Raw genomic sequence first — 12,346 nt, 5'->3', positions numbered from 1 at the left:
AAAAAAAGACGTTCCACGGCTAGCTACATTCCACTGCTCCCAAAATCTGACCAAATTTTTACAAAATTTCTGAAATTTCACTAAAAACTTGGCTCGGGGTGAATTATAAGCATGATTCATAAACATATAATAAGCATAAGCTATGCCTGGATGCTTTGAGAACTTTTAAGCATACACGAGCCTGACCAAGGGGCATACGCTTGCTTATAAAAAAACATGTAATGACAATTAAATTAATCTTTAGATTTATAATTGGCTCTCTCTCTGTAAATACATAATACTTTATGACGACAACATATCTTTAGCATTTTCGTATTTTATCATAGAAGATAGTACTAATTTTCATGGTATTACATCTGTACCTTTTATAAAAAAAAACCAAAATGTCCTCAACTTATTTATATTTTGCTTGGAAAGTGTGACAGCTCATAAAAGGAAGACCTAGTGGTCTAAGGCGTAAATAGACGCCGTCAAGGGTTGGTTATAACATTAGTTATTAACTAGCTGAATTTGAATCTGTTCGATGGAAAGCTTAAAGTCTATTTTGGGAATTAAATAAGTGCTCTTTGATGAGGAACTGCAATAAAAATACTACGAAAAATTATTTGATGGTGGAAGGAGGGTTAACAATAATGTCATTAACATTACTGCGGACAAGGCTTGTAGATGAAAAATTGGCAAGGTTGGTCCAGGGGTTGTTGGTTCGAATCCCCACTTCTTCCATGTTCCGTTAAAAGTCAAGATGACGTCATATTTTTAACGGAAGCACCCAAAAAAACCGGATTTTGACCTCCGTGTTTCTATTTATAGAAACAGAGAAGGGTCAAACTCCGACTTCGGGTGTTTCCGCTATAAAAATGACGTACGCATATTAAGAATAGATAGACGAAAAAAGTACTCTGGTAAGCTAGGCACGTAAGATTATCTACACTACTTAAACTTTAACGACACCACCAAACAAAAGAGTTGAGATCTTTCATTTTAAAACCGAAATTTTCAAATTTCTTCACACAAGGTCGCAACCAGATGAGATGAAGTTATTTAATAATTGGTCATTTGAGGTAACGCATTCTTTAGAAAAAGTAACAAAATTGTTTTATTACTGGTTAACGACCAACGAAATCAAATAAGAGCTTGTAAAAACTCCATCTCGTCCCGGCACAACGCAACTAAGTTTTCTGAGCCCGATTCGTTAAATTTGCTGAGCTTTAAAAAAATAAATCCATGCTCTGAAATCTTTCGCAATAATTGGGCCTCGTTAATTAAGTAAGTGGTGAGTAATTCCGAGGTAACAATAGGTACGAATAACACGAAATCTCTTACTTAGCAGTTTTTGTTCATGACAGCTTTCTCAAAATAGATTTTATCGGAGTTTTTGATTTTTCTAAAAAAGTGATGTATTGTGGGATCGTTTCGGGAGTATTACAATAGAATTCCCTAGAGGAATTCCTATAAGATTTGTACTAGTAATCGTATGGTTTGGAGTGCAATTAACGATTAATCACGAGTAACAAAGGAGAAAATAGTAATTTGCACGAGTCCGAAGGACGAGTAATTTTGCACGGCTGACGATTACTATTGTAATACTCCCAAAACAATCCCACAATGCATCGCTTTTTTAGTAATCGTATGGTTTGGAGTGCAATTAACGATTAATCACGAGTAACAAAGGAGAAAATAGTAATTTGCACGAGTCCGAAGGACGAGTAATTTTGCACGGCTGACGATTACTATTGTAATACTCCCAAAACAATCCCACAATGCATCGCTTTTTTAGAGAAATCAAAAACTCCGATAAGGTCTATTGCATGGAATAGTTTGCTGACCTGGTGAACATGGAATACTTGAAGTTAATGATGAACATACTATTGGCAATTAGCAGAAAATCGTTTTTTTTGTCAATCATGCTTAGTCGATTTTTTAATCCGAAGTTTAAATTTTCTTAAATACACGCTTTCTTTTATATAAGAATATCTTTTATAAGAATATCAGGGCCAAATCGGCTAAATCGTAAGAATACCCTCCAGGGTGAATTTTAATCAGTCAATAGGAAAAAAACCGTCATTTTTCAGAAAATGGGAAGTGAGGATTTGGTCAAACGCGTAGCTGATATCTTTATTAGAACTACTCGCATAAGCTGTCTAGAAAGGAAATTTTATTCTGAAATACACTCTGGTACAGGGTATAAAAAGTGATGCCCTAATAATATTTGTGTGTCCAATCCCGCGTCTGTATGAAAACCACGAGGGCCACGCAACTTCTTACGTGGGAAAAAGTTGCTGCTAGTCTCATAGATTTATAAAGCCCGAAGCGCTGGATGTCATGCTTTAAGCTCTTCCAAGCAAAAAAAGTGAATATCACAAAAATAATTGCTGCCATTGCTTTCGAAAACCCGCGAAGCTTCTTATTGTTCAAGCACTGAAATTCTACTGTAATATCACGTGACCTAGATAAGGATTTCCTACCTAACATCGGCGCACCTTTCAGCCAAAGCACGACATCTAGCCATTCGGGCTTTACTAGCCATTCGGGCGTTACATAGGAGATTCTAGGCCTTCGGACTTTATAGAAATCTGTGACTAGTCCTACATAGGAGATTGGACTCTAATCTAGGTATACCTTATTGCCCTGAACAACAAATCATACCTGTCTGATGAAGCGGCAGATATATATCGTCCGTCAGGTGACCAGGCGCATTTTAACAAGTTCTACAACAGTGAAAGAAAGTTAAAGTGAATGGTAATGAAGAGCGTATGATAAAATATTTGGAAGTCTGAAATGCCCGTGCAGAAACTCTCATTCGAATCTTTCTGTAATTCGAACTAAAATATTGACCCCCTTGCCTGGAGAGTGGTTTAAATTACTCTTGTCTCCCGAATAGACGGGGGGGTCCCAATAAGCAGAGGATAGGAAAACTTTCTTAATTCTAATAAGCGGGGGTATGGAATAAGGCGCATAATAGCAAGTTCTACAACAGAGAGAGAAAGTTTGAAGTGGATGATAATCAAGCCAATGAACAGTCAGGGAAATCCCTCAATCGCGGTAGTAATCTTTCACTGCAATTGTGTACATACACTATAAACGTCACTTTTACATTTTTCATACACCGCAATTGCAGTATACCGCAATTGAGGGATTTCCCAGACTGATGAAGAACGTATGATAAAATATATTTGGAAGTCTGAAATACAGTCAACTCTCTCATTCGAACCCTTTATTCTTTAATTCGAGCTAAAATTGGTTCCTTTGCCTGAAGAGTGGTTTAAACTACTCTCTGTGATTTAAAGAAATCCTTTGGTCTTTTGAAGATCGAATTAGAGAGATAGAGTTAACTTCATATTCTTTATCCTAGAGACGATTGTGTTTCAGGAAGCAGAAATCCAAACTCAAACCCAACCCCTAAGCTCGCTTTTCGTTGATTCTGAAAGGTGGCACAAATGCGGGGGCAAGTGATTCTGGATACGAGATTGCCAGAAATGTTAACGATGCGATTCCTCTTTGATATCTTTTGATATAGGGAATGCTAATCGTAAGAATTGACACACTACTTTTTTACACTAGATTTTACAATTTTAGAGGTGAAAATTTTTACTTTTAGTAGTGACTTTGGAATGTACAAAATTGTACACGAGTATTTCTTTAAATACCTTTTCGAAGTTATGATGTACTCCAGTGAACACTTTCAAACATCTCTCGGGAGGTGCAAATGCACGAATGTCCCAAATACGAACTAAAAGATAAATTTGAAATAATAAGAATTTAAGAATTTAATAAGCTTTATAGTAGGGGGCCAAGCCTGGGGTTCCGTGACATCTTTCTTACGACCTCACCATTTTTAGTCTATTCCAAAGAACAGTATATTACAAGATATTTTTGAGAGGGAGGACGCGGCTTGGATATCACTCCTTTGTCTTTGAGAAGTGTTTTAACCAGCTTGTATGTGAATCTGGGTAGGTAAGAAAGTTTTTCTTACAGATAAAAAGGGAAACAAAAGTATATTGTAGCGAAATCTAATCGGAGAGAATTCCATACAATACACGGACGACAGCAGGTTGGTATAATGGTTGATATTACTTTGAGGTGCTGCACATTAAAATGTCTTGTTTGATAATATTCAAAAATATTTATATTTGACAAAAGAGGAGAAAATTTCCTATTTTCCTTATTCCGAGTTAATCAAAATTTGGAAATTCCTCCTTCAACAACTCTACATTTTCAGAAGATGAAAAAACATCCCAACTAACCTGTGTTATCCATAGCATTAGAAAGCACGAAAGATCCATCAGGACTTAACCTCAACCCTGTCGGTGTATCTGTGTGTCCAGTCATCCGGAACATGACGTCATTCTTACGTAAATCCCAAACCTATTATGAAGAAGAAGAAGAATAAAGCAAAGGAAATTTAAGACTTTACTGGGATACCCAATCTCGAACAGTCTCGAAAGAAATTACATAAAAATACTCAAAATGGTTAAAACTAGATTTTTATCTTAAGAAAATTTTTAGGCATAAAACTTAAAAAGATAGGTGGCCATCCGAAGGCTCCGAAAATGTGGGCGTTCTATAAAAAAAATGTATAGTCCCGAGTCTTCAAATTTGACAAAAAAATTGACACCTAAACATTTTCACACCTTGAGTATGATGATATTTCTGACAGTATAAAGGTGTCACAAAAATTGGCACTTTTCCGATACAAATTTATTTTTAATGTCAAATATATCCTTTAAACCGTAATTTATTGAATATTTAGGATAGAAATAAGCATTTTAAACTTTTGATAGAATACAATAGCTATTTTATAAGAACAAAGGAAATTTTTGATTTTTGCTCACTTTGGGCATGATGAGTGACGTCATCAAAAAAATTTTTTGTCAAAAGTTACCTTATGTGACAAGGATCTTGTGTGCCAAATTTCATCCAAAAAGACTCACTAGATCAAAAGTTAAGGGGTGGCACAGGAAAAGCCCCCCCTAGTTCTGAACCGCCCCTAAAAGCCTAGGTTGAATAGGGTTAAACTATACATTTTCATCGAGTGATGGAGTGTATCGAACAGTAAAACTTGGAATTAGAGAGCTTAAACTGTACTTTTACCTTGATAATATTATCGATACCACCAGACACAATTTGTGTTGCATTGTCATTAAAACATACCGCTGTTACCTAAAAATTTATAATAAAAAAAGGAAATTGTCAATAAACTCTTCCGGAGATGATCAAGAGAGTTGTGGGTGTAGTCAGTGTCGGATCTAAAGGGGGTTCAAAACTTTTGACGGAGAGTGTTTCTTTTATCCATACTTCTTATAAGGAAATAAAAACTCTCCGTCATAAATTTTAAAACCTCCTCCAAATCCGACACAGCTAGTTTTAAAAATAATAGTAGCGCTCAAAAACACTATAAGGTTTTCTCGCTTTAATTATATTTTCAAAGTGAAAGAAAGTTATAGGGGTTCCTGTTTTCAGTATTTTTAAAGAAAGATGACGTCATCAGGTGGTGATTTGTGTCATCCAAGGATGCCAAATTTTTTTACAAAATATATCAATTCATTGGTTCACCCTTAAATGTCAATTATCAAATAAATACTTCAAAAGTTATCAAAAATATTCGGGTTTTTTTGGCAACATAGTGTACAAGGGGTTCCAGGGTCCCACCTAAAAATACAGGTCCAACCTAACCCTAAAATTCCCACCCTCAAACCAGACTCCCAGATCCCAGCTAAAAATGCTATCCCCACGAGAAATTATACTAATTTGAGGAACGAAAGAAAAATTCTTACGGTATAATAATAAAAAGGAGAAAAGTTTCGTATAGTAAAAGAATTTATAGAATATAAAATTTTGAAAAAATATAATTAAATTAGAAATAAGAAACTAACATTAACTTTTACCTTAAAACACCAAAAATCTCAACTATAGAATCAATCCCCACCTTAACTTGTTTCTCCCACCTAAAACCTGAAAATTTCAAAATCCCACCTGGAAATGTTCGTCCCAAAACACCCAAAACCAGGATGCTCGAAGGGTTTTAAAAGCAGATGGACTCAAATTATGTTAAACTAATCTAACTATCCCGGGTATCCCAGATACTTTGAGAACGAGGGCAATGATTTTATTTTATGATAATTTTTATTGGATTTAAAGAGAAAACTTACTGGGTACTTATTCATGAACGTCTGGACGGCTGTTTTCTTCCTTCGATCCCAAAGCTAAAAGAAAAGAAATACAAATCCGTCACATAGGTGCCCTATTGAGTCAAATAATCAAAATCAACTGCTATAACCTCCGATAAAACTTTTAACGTATAGGGGACTCTAGCTATAATTAAAATTTCTTCTTCTCCTTAATTCAAGAATTAAGTTTCCACCAGAGGAGACCCTTATAAAACATAATAAATCATAATAAAATAATAAAAATTTAATTTACGAGAGTCAGCTATAGATACTTTTATTAAAACGAATTATGGCGGAAAGAAATATTGGTCCAATAGATCCTGTTTGGGTAATGGAAACTAGAAATAAATGATACCTTTATTTCTCCGTCATCAGACCCACTGACAACAAGTTCAGGGCCACGCCTAACAGGACAACACGAATTGACAAATGATGTGTGACCTTTAAATTTCTTCACTTTTGCTCCTGTCTCGTAATCCCATAATGCAATTGTCTTGTCTGATGATGACGTAACAAGGGTACTAAGAAAGAAGATATGTATATTGAAAGTTGGGATAATCATAGTCAAGGTCATAGCTTCAGCCAGGTTTCTAGCCCCCCCGACAATTTAGCTCCCCCAAAAAAATGTCTTGTGCTAGGTCCCCTAACACTTCAGGTCCCAAGGTAAACTAAAAAAAAAACATTGTTCTCCCGCCCCTGTAGAGAGAAGTCAATATAAAATATATGCAAGTACAGTACTGATAAATGAAAACTAAATTTTACTTGTATTAATATTTATGTTTTTCCATGCTTTTTATATTTTGATTTAATAGTAAGATAAGAGATCTTTTGAATTTAGCTGAACAGCCCCCAGAGTCTCAGTCAGGTCATCTAGGCTCCCCCCAACAATCTAGGTCCCCCAAATATTTTGGTAATTTTAGCCCCCAGGCTCTTTAAAGGCCAAAATATTTCTTAGCCCCCCCCCCCAAAAAAAAAAGTAAGGGGGGCTGAACCTATGAAGGTTCTAAGCAAATAGCATAATACAGGCATCGAAATAAGGGATAGAAAGTGCATCGCAATTTTTTGATAAGCATGATTTTGCATCCTAAAATGGATCAATTTTCAATTTTTAGCTTGTAAGTAATCCAAAAACGCATCACGAATTGCGAAATGCGATACGCTAACTCGATCCCTGTAATACTCGAATCTGATTGGATGGGATACAAAACGAGCAGCAACGAGAGTTGTTTGCAATCAGGCGTTTGTATAAGTGTAGTGAAAACTCGTTGAACGGAGGTTAGACATCACGTCTGACACTCTGGCTAGGATAATCATGAAATAATTGTTTTTGCTTATGGAGAATTATTATGTTAAAAAGACTTTAAATTTTGATTCCTAGAAAGAAAATTGAAATAGAAAGCAGGATATCACGATTAAAGCTACACTGTGGTGTTCTATAAAATCTACAGGCTTTAAAAACGTGTAAGGACTGTAATTTTGTGAGGGCTAATTCTTTTGAAGTCGTTGCAGTGCAGCTAGTATAATGGTATGGTAAATTCATATTATGGTTATTGGCTGAAGTTATCAAATATGATTTTTATGATAATTATACAGTGGTGTACTTGCGAGATGCTATGAGAAGCTACATACAAATGTACCACACAGCAAGTAGTTATCATAGCATCTTGAGACAGTATTTGAAACCATTAATTTATCAATCACTTACTCCCCATCGTACATCCAGTGCATATCCAAGATAGCTCCTGAATGTCCTTTCAAGATTGCAAAATTCTCACATTCTCCATATACATTCCAAAGATCTAAAGAGAGAAACAACAATCAACCAACGATAGCAATCCAACTGACTGTAAAAAGGCTCATAATGAAACATTTTCTCGCGGTATTTTTCCAGCACTTTTCCTTACCTACCAACGTTTTGGTCTGAAAAATTGAGTTTCAATGCAGTGTGGTATTAAATTACATGTGTGTTTAAAAGTGCTTGAAAAATACCTTGTTTCTCTTTCAGTAGTTTAAAATTGAACTGTCTTTTGCAAAAGTATCAAAATTTGAACATCAATATAAAGCAGAGTAATTTTCAAAAGCACAAACAAACATAGAATATACAGTCTTGAGCAAAGCAACCAGGCGTGACTAGATCATCCAGTACATATATTCGTTATGTGATTTCTCAGAAAAACGGCTGATTGTGGGTGAAAATCATGTCAAGCAGAATCAGTCTCCATACTTTTTAACAGTTATTAGCCAATTTTATTCACCATCGCTTTTTAAATAATCTAAGTATGGCAAACGAAAGCCCTTGACCAGATAAGCACTAATTGTATAATATCAGGGTTGGTCAGAGCAAATTTTTCAGAAAATGAATAGAGAATACTAAAGCAATCCCGACCTTGACACAAACTAGTTGCTTAAAAAATATGCATATATGCAGTGATCAAAGCAAAGACGGAAATGGGACAAACAATAAATCTGGCCAGACTCTTCAAGTTTTGCAGAATGTTGTTGAATTTGGAGACGAAAGAGCCTCTTTTTGCACCTCGCTGAGACGGAAATCTGTTTGAGACGGGAAAACTTTGAACACTGTATATGTGACTTACAAACTAATCTGTCAAAGCCAGCCGATGCAAGAGTTTTTCCTGATGGATGAAAACGACCACAAAATATTTCACTCTGCAAAAAAAAAAACCAAAGAAAATTTAATATTTCTGGGATAAATTTGGTAAAAAAGGGTAAAAAAGGCATTTAAAGATTCAAAAGATGTTTAATCAAATCTGGTAAACGTTTTTTGTATAAAAACCAGTAAATTTTTGCTGAGACCCACTTTGAGGCTAAAATTGCTCAAATCCTGTTTTTATTCTTAAAATACAGTATATTTCATACTCTAATCTCCATAATTTGACTCAATTACAATTTGCTTTGCTTAGTAAAGTTCAATCATCACAGGCTTTTTTGGCATCTTAGAGCCTCAGTGTTCTTATAAAAAAAGAAGTGTATTTTGAGTGTTTGCTATAACAATAACATGGTACCATAAAATAAAGGCTATTTTTGGTCTGTAAATTGTTCATTTTTTCAATGATGATTTACGTAATCCAAACGGCGGTGATCATTCTTTATCTTAATATCTGTGACTAATTCAGATTAAATAATAAAGATAAATGATAAATGATAAATCTTACCTCTTGACCAGTGAGAAGCATGATTGGTGCAGTTAGCCCTGACGAACGAGGCTAAAACAAATTAAGCAATGACAATCGAATAAAATATTTTCTTATTTTCTTTTGAATTCAGCCTTTTTATAATAATACCAAAAAAATCTTCTTTTGATTATTTTGTCACATTAAATTCAATTTAAACTCAAATGCTGAAAATTGGGTCATTTTAATTGACTTTTAGGGAAAGAAAGATACCCTTTTTCACAAAATAAAAGTAAGTGCGTTAAAATTCAATCTTTCTTCTTAAGAAATTATCAAAAAATCTTGAAAAGTACTGTTTTATTTGTCTTTGCAGGTCTTTGGTAAACAGTTTTTTGAAAATTCATGATTTTTGGGGGGTCTTCAAAATCAAAAAAGACTTATATACCACGTGATAGAGCTCTTCAAACTGAGCAAACAAATGTATTATATCAAAGTCTCAACTTTTCTAGATGAAAAGTTATGGGCGTTTTTTGCGAGCGATTTCTAGCGCATTCGCAGCATTTTGACTTTGTTTATCATTACATGTGCCATTTTGGGGTCGGAGGTCACAGCGTTCAAAGGTCATAATTTTAAATCACCCATTACACGCGGTTGTTTTGGCTGCTGGCTGGCTGGCAGTTTCCTCCAAGAATACACTCCAAAAATGGATGGAAAAAATAGAAACCCGAAAATTTTTACGACCGACCGACCGACCGACTCACTTTTTAGACCCAACGAACGAGGACGCGAAATGAAGATATTTGTGATTGTCACCTTATACATAATCCATAACTCTGCTAGTAGAATTTTATTTAAATCCAAAAGATCCATGCTGGGACAGGCTCCGGTATAAAGTATATTTTATATTTTTCAATACCAACTTGTATTTAATTTCTCTAATATTACGTTCCGAAAATGCTTGAACAAATAAAAAAAAAAAAAAATACGCAAAAACTGCGGGTTTTCATTCAAGCTTGGTAACATTCAGATTTGGAATCAGCACCCTCAAATTGAGTAAGAAACATGTCAAAAAGTTTGTCACAGACATTTTGAATTTTTCTTTATTTTTGAAACAATAACAATCCACTGGCCACAGCCTAATATTATGAACTTGAATTTAAATGCCATCCATAATAATTATTATTATTATTATTATTATTAATTTATTTGGTAAAGAAGGTCAATACAAACTAGCAGACAGTGAAAAACCACTGATGTGGACCTACTATAAATCTAAGATAAAATATTATTATTGTTTAAATAAGTTAAAATATAAAATGATTTAGAACATTAGAGGCCGAGACCAAAGTCTTAGTGTCCTCAAAATTTTGAAAAATTTATTTATTGAGATTTAAGTATTAGGATTTTGTTAGGATGCATGAATAGGTTGATAGAGACTAAAGAAATTGTGAGAATTTTAAATGTAGGTTTGACTGCAGGATCCATTCTATGTAGTTTAAAATAAAAATTAAAAAAATTCTATGTATATATAGAGTATAAGATATATAAACTGAGATAAAATATTAATAATATAGATAATTTTCCGGGTCACGAGCCCTGGATGTCGAATTGTAGCCAAAGTTAATTTTGGGTATAACTTTTGATTCAAGTAATGCCTTTTTGAAAGTGGCTAAAGATTTTTTCTCTCTAACACATAGGGGAAGGAGGTTCCACGATGTTGAAGCTCTGTAGGCAAAAGAGCGTTTGTATCCGACATAGTTGAAAGCTGGTTGGTCGATTTTGCATTCGTTTCGTGTGCGTTTTGTTTTGGTTGATTTGTTGATGAAGTCTTTCAATAACGGTGAAGTCAAGTCGTTGTAGATTTTATAAGTTTTGCATGTAAGATGTTTCTTATAGTAGAAAGCAAGAGGCTTCCACTTTGCTTGAGCGAGAACTTCACAGTCTTTTACTTTTTTCTTGATTCGTTCGATGAAACGAGCAGCTTTAATGTGGATCTTTTCTATATCGTCCAGTAGGTGATCAGCACAATTCCCCCAGATCAAGATACCATATATTACTGATGGTAAAATACCGCTATTATAGATTGTTCTAAGCGTAACTTTATCAAGAGTGTTCATTTTGTAAAGGTTTTTAAGTTTGTTGCTAAAGGCATTACACACCATTTCCGTATGAGGGCCCCATGATAGTTTATTGTCAAGAATCACACCAAGACATTTTGTTTTGTCAGTTAATTTGATAGAATTGTTGTTGATCTTAACATCTGGTAGGGGACCAATGAACTTCTGTTTGCTTAATATCAATATTTGACATTTATCTGGATGGATTGTAAGACAGTTCTCTAACGAATAATTAGCAATTAGTTCTATTTGTTTTTGCAAGTTAATCATTACTTCGTCAACAGTGTCAGCTATCGAGTAAGTCTCAGAGTCATCTGCATATAGGTCGATTTCCTCATCTCCAACATCTGGCATGTCATTCACGTACATTGAGAAACATTGAGGTCCTAGTATCGATCCCTGAGGAACGCCGTATTCAACAGAGGATTTGGTCGATGTAACTCCATTCACTTTGGTGATTTGCGATCTTTCTTTGAGGTAGCTCATCATGAATTCGAGGAAATCCCCCGACACCCCACATGCAGAGAGTTTATTCAATAGCACTTCATGAGACACACTGTCAAAAGCCTTCTTAAAGTCAATCATAAGTATTCCTACAACCTTTTTGTCATCTAAGGCTTTATACCATGTTTCAGTCAAGTATAATAGTAGATCTTCAGTTGATCTAGCTGCTCTAAAACCCCATTGGTGTTCATTTAACAAATTAAATGTGACAAGATGATCATTTAGCTGAGAGCAGATAAATTTCTCAACTACTTTGCTTGGTATGCTGAGTAAAGAAACAGGTCTATAGTTTGAACAATCCCTTTTTGAGCCCTTTTTGAATACACATGAGACTCTAGCTATTTTCCAGTTGGTAGGAAATTTCCCAGTTTGAACACTTTGTTTCAAAACTTGAAACAGACCCGTAGTTGACGCTGATTCGTTAATT

General features: G+C 34.7%; 1 protein-coding gene across 1 annotated transcript in view; it reads right to left on the bottom strand.

The window, feature by feature from the left end:
• LOC136798291 (U5 small nuclear ribonucleoprotein 40 kDa protein-like) overlaps window positions 1–12,346 on the bottom strand; it is a 30,750-nt gene that overhangs the window by 16,840 nt on the left and 1,564 nt on the right. Inside the window, exons 2-10 of the mRNA XM_067054880.1 lie at window positions 9,341–9,391; window positions 8,762–8,834; window positions 7,873–7,966; window positions 6,523–6,688; window positions 6,150–6,203; window positions 5,092–5,160; window positions 4,245–4,365; window positions 3,648–3,730; window positions 2,647–2,708 (exon numbers count right to left, since the gene is read on the bottom strand). Of these exons, the coding sequence (XP_066910981.1) occupies window positions 2,647–2,708; window positions 3,648–3,730; window positions 4,245–4,365; window positions 5,092–5,160; window positions 6,150–6,203; window positions 6,523–6,688; window positions 7,873–7,966; window positions 8,762–8,834; window positions 9,341–9,391 (773 nt within the window). The remainder of the gene's footprint in view (window positions 1–2,646; window positions 2,709–3,647; window positions 3,731–4,244; window positions 4,366–5,091; window positions 5,161–6,149; window positions 6,204–6,522; window positions 6,689–7,872; window positions 7,967–8,761; window positions 8,835–9,340; window positions 9,392–12,346) is intronic.

This window comes from Clytia hemisphaerica, unplaced genomic scaffold (genome assembly GCF_902728285.1).
Source record: "Clytia hemisphaerica strain Z4C2 unplaced genomic scaffold, Clytia hemisphaerica genome assembly, whole genome shotgun sequence".
NCBI lineage: Eukaryota > Metazoa > Cnidaria > Hydrozoa > Leptothecata > Clytiidae > Clytia > Clytia hemisphaerica.
This window is presented reverse-complemented; position numbering and strand designations above follow the sequence as displayed.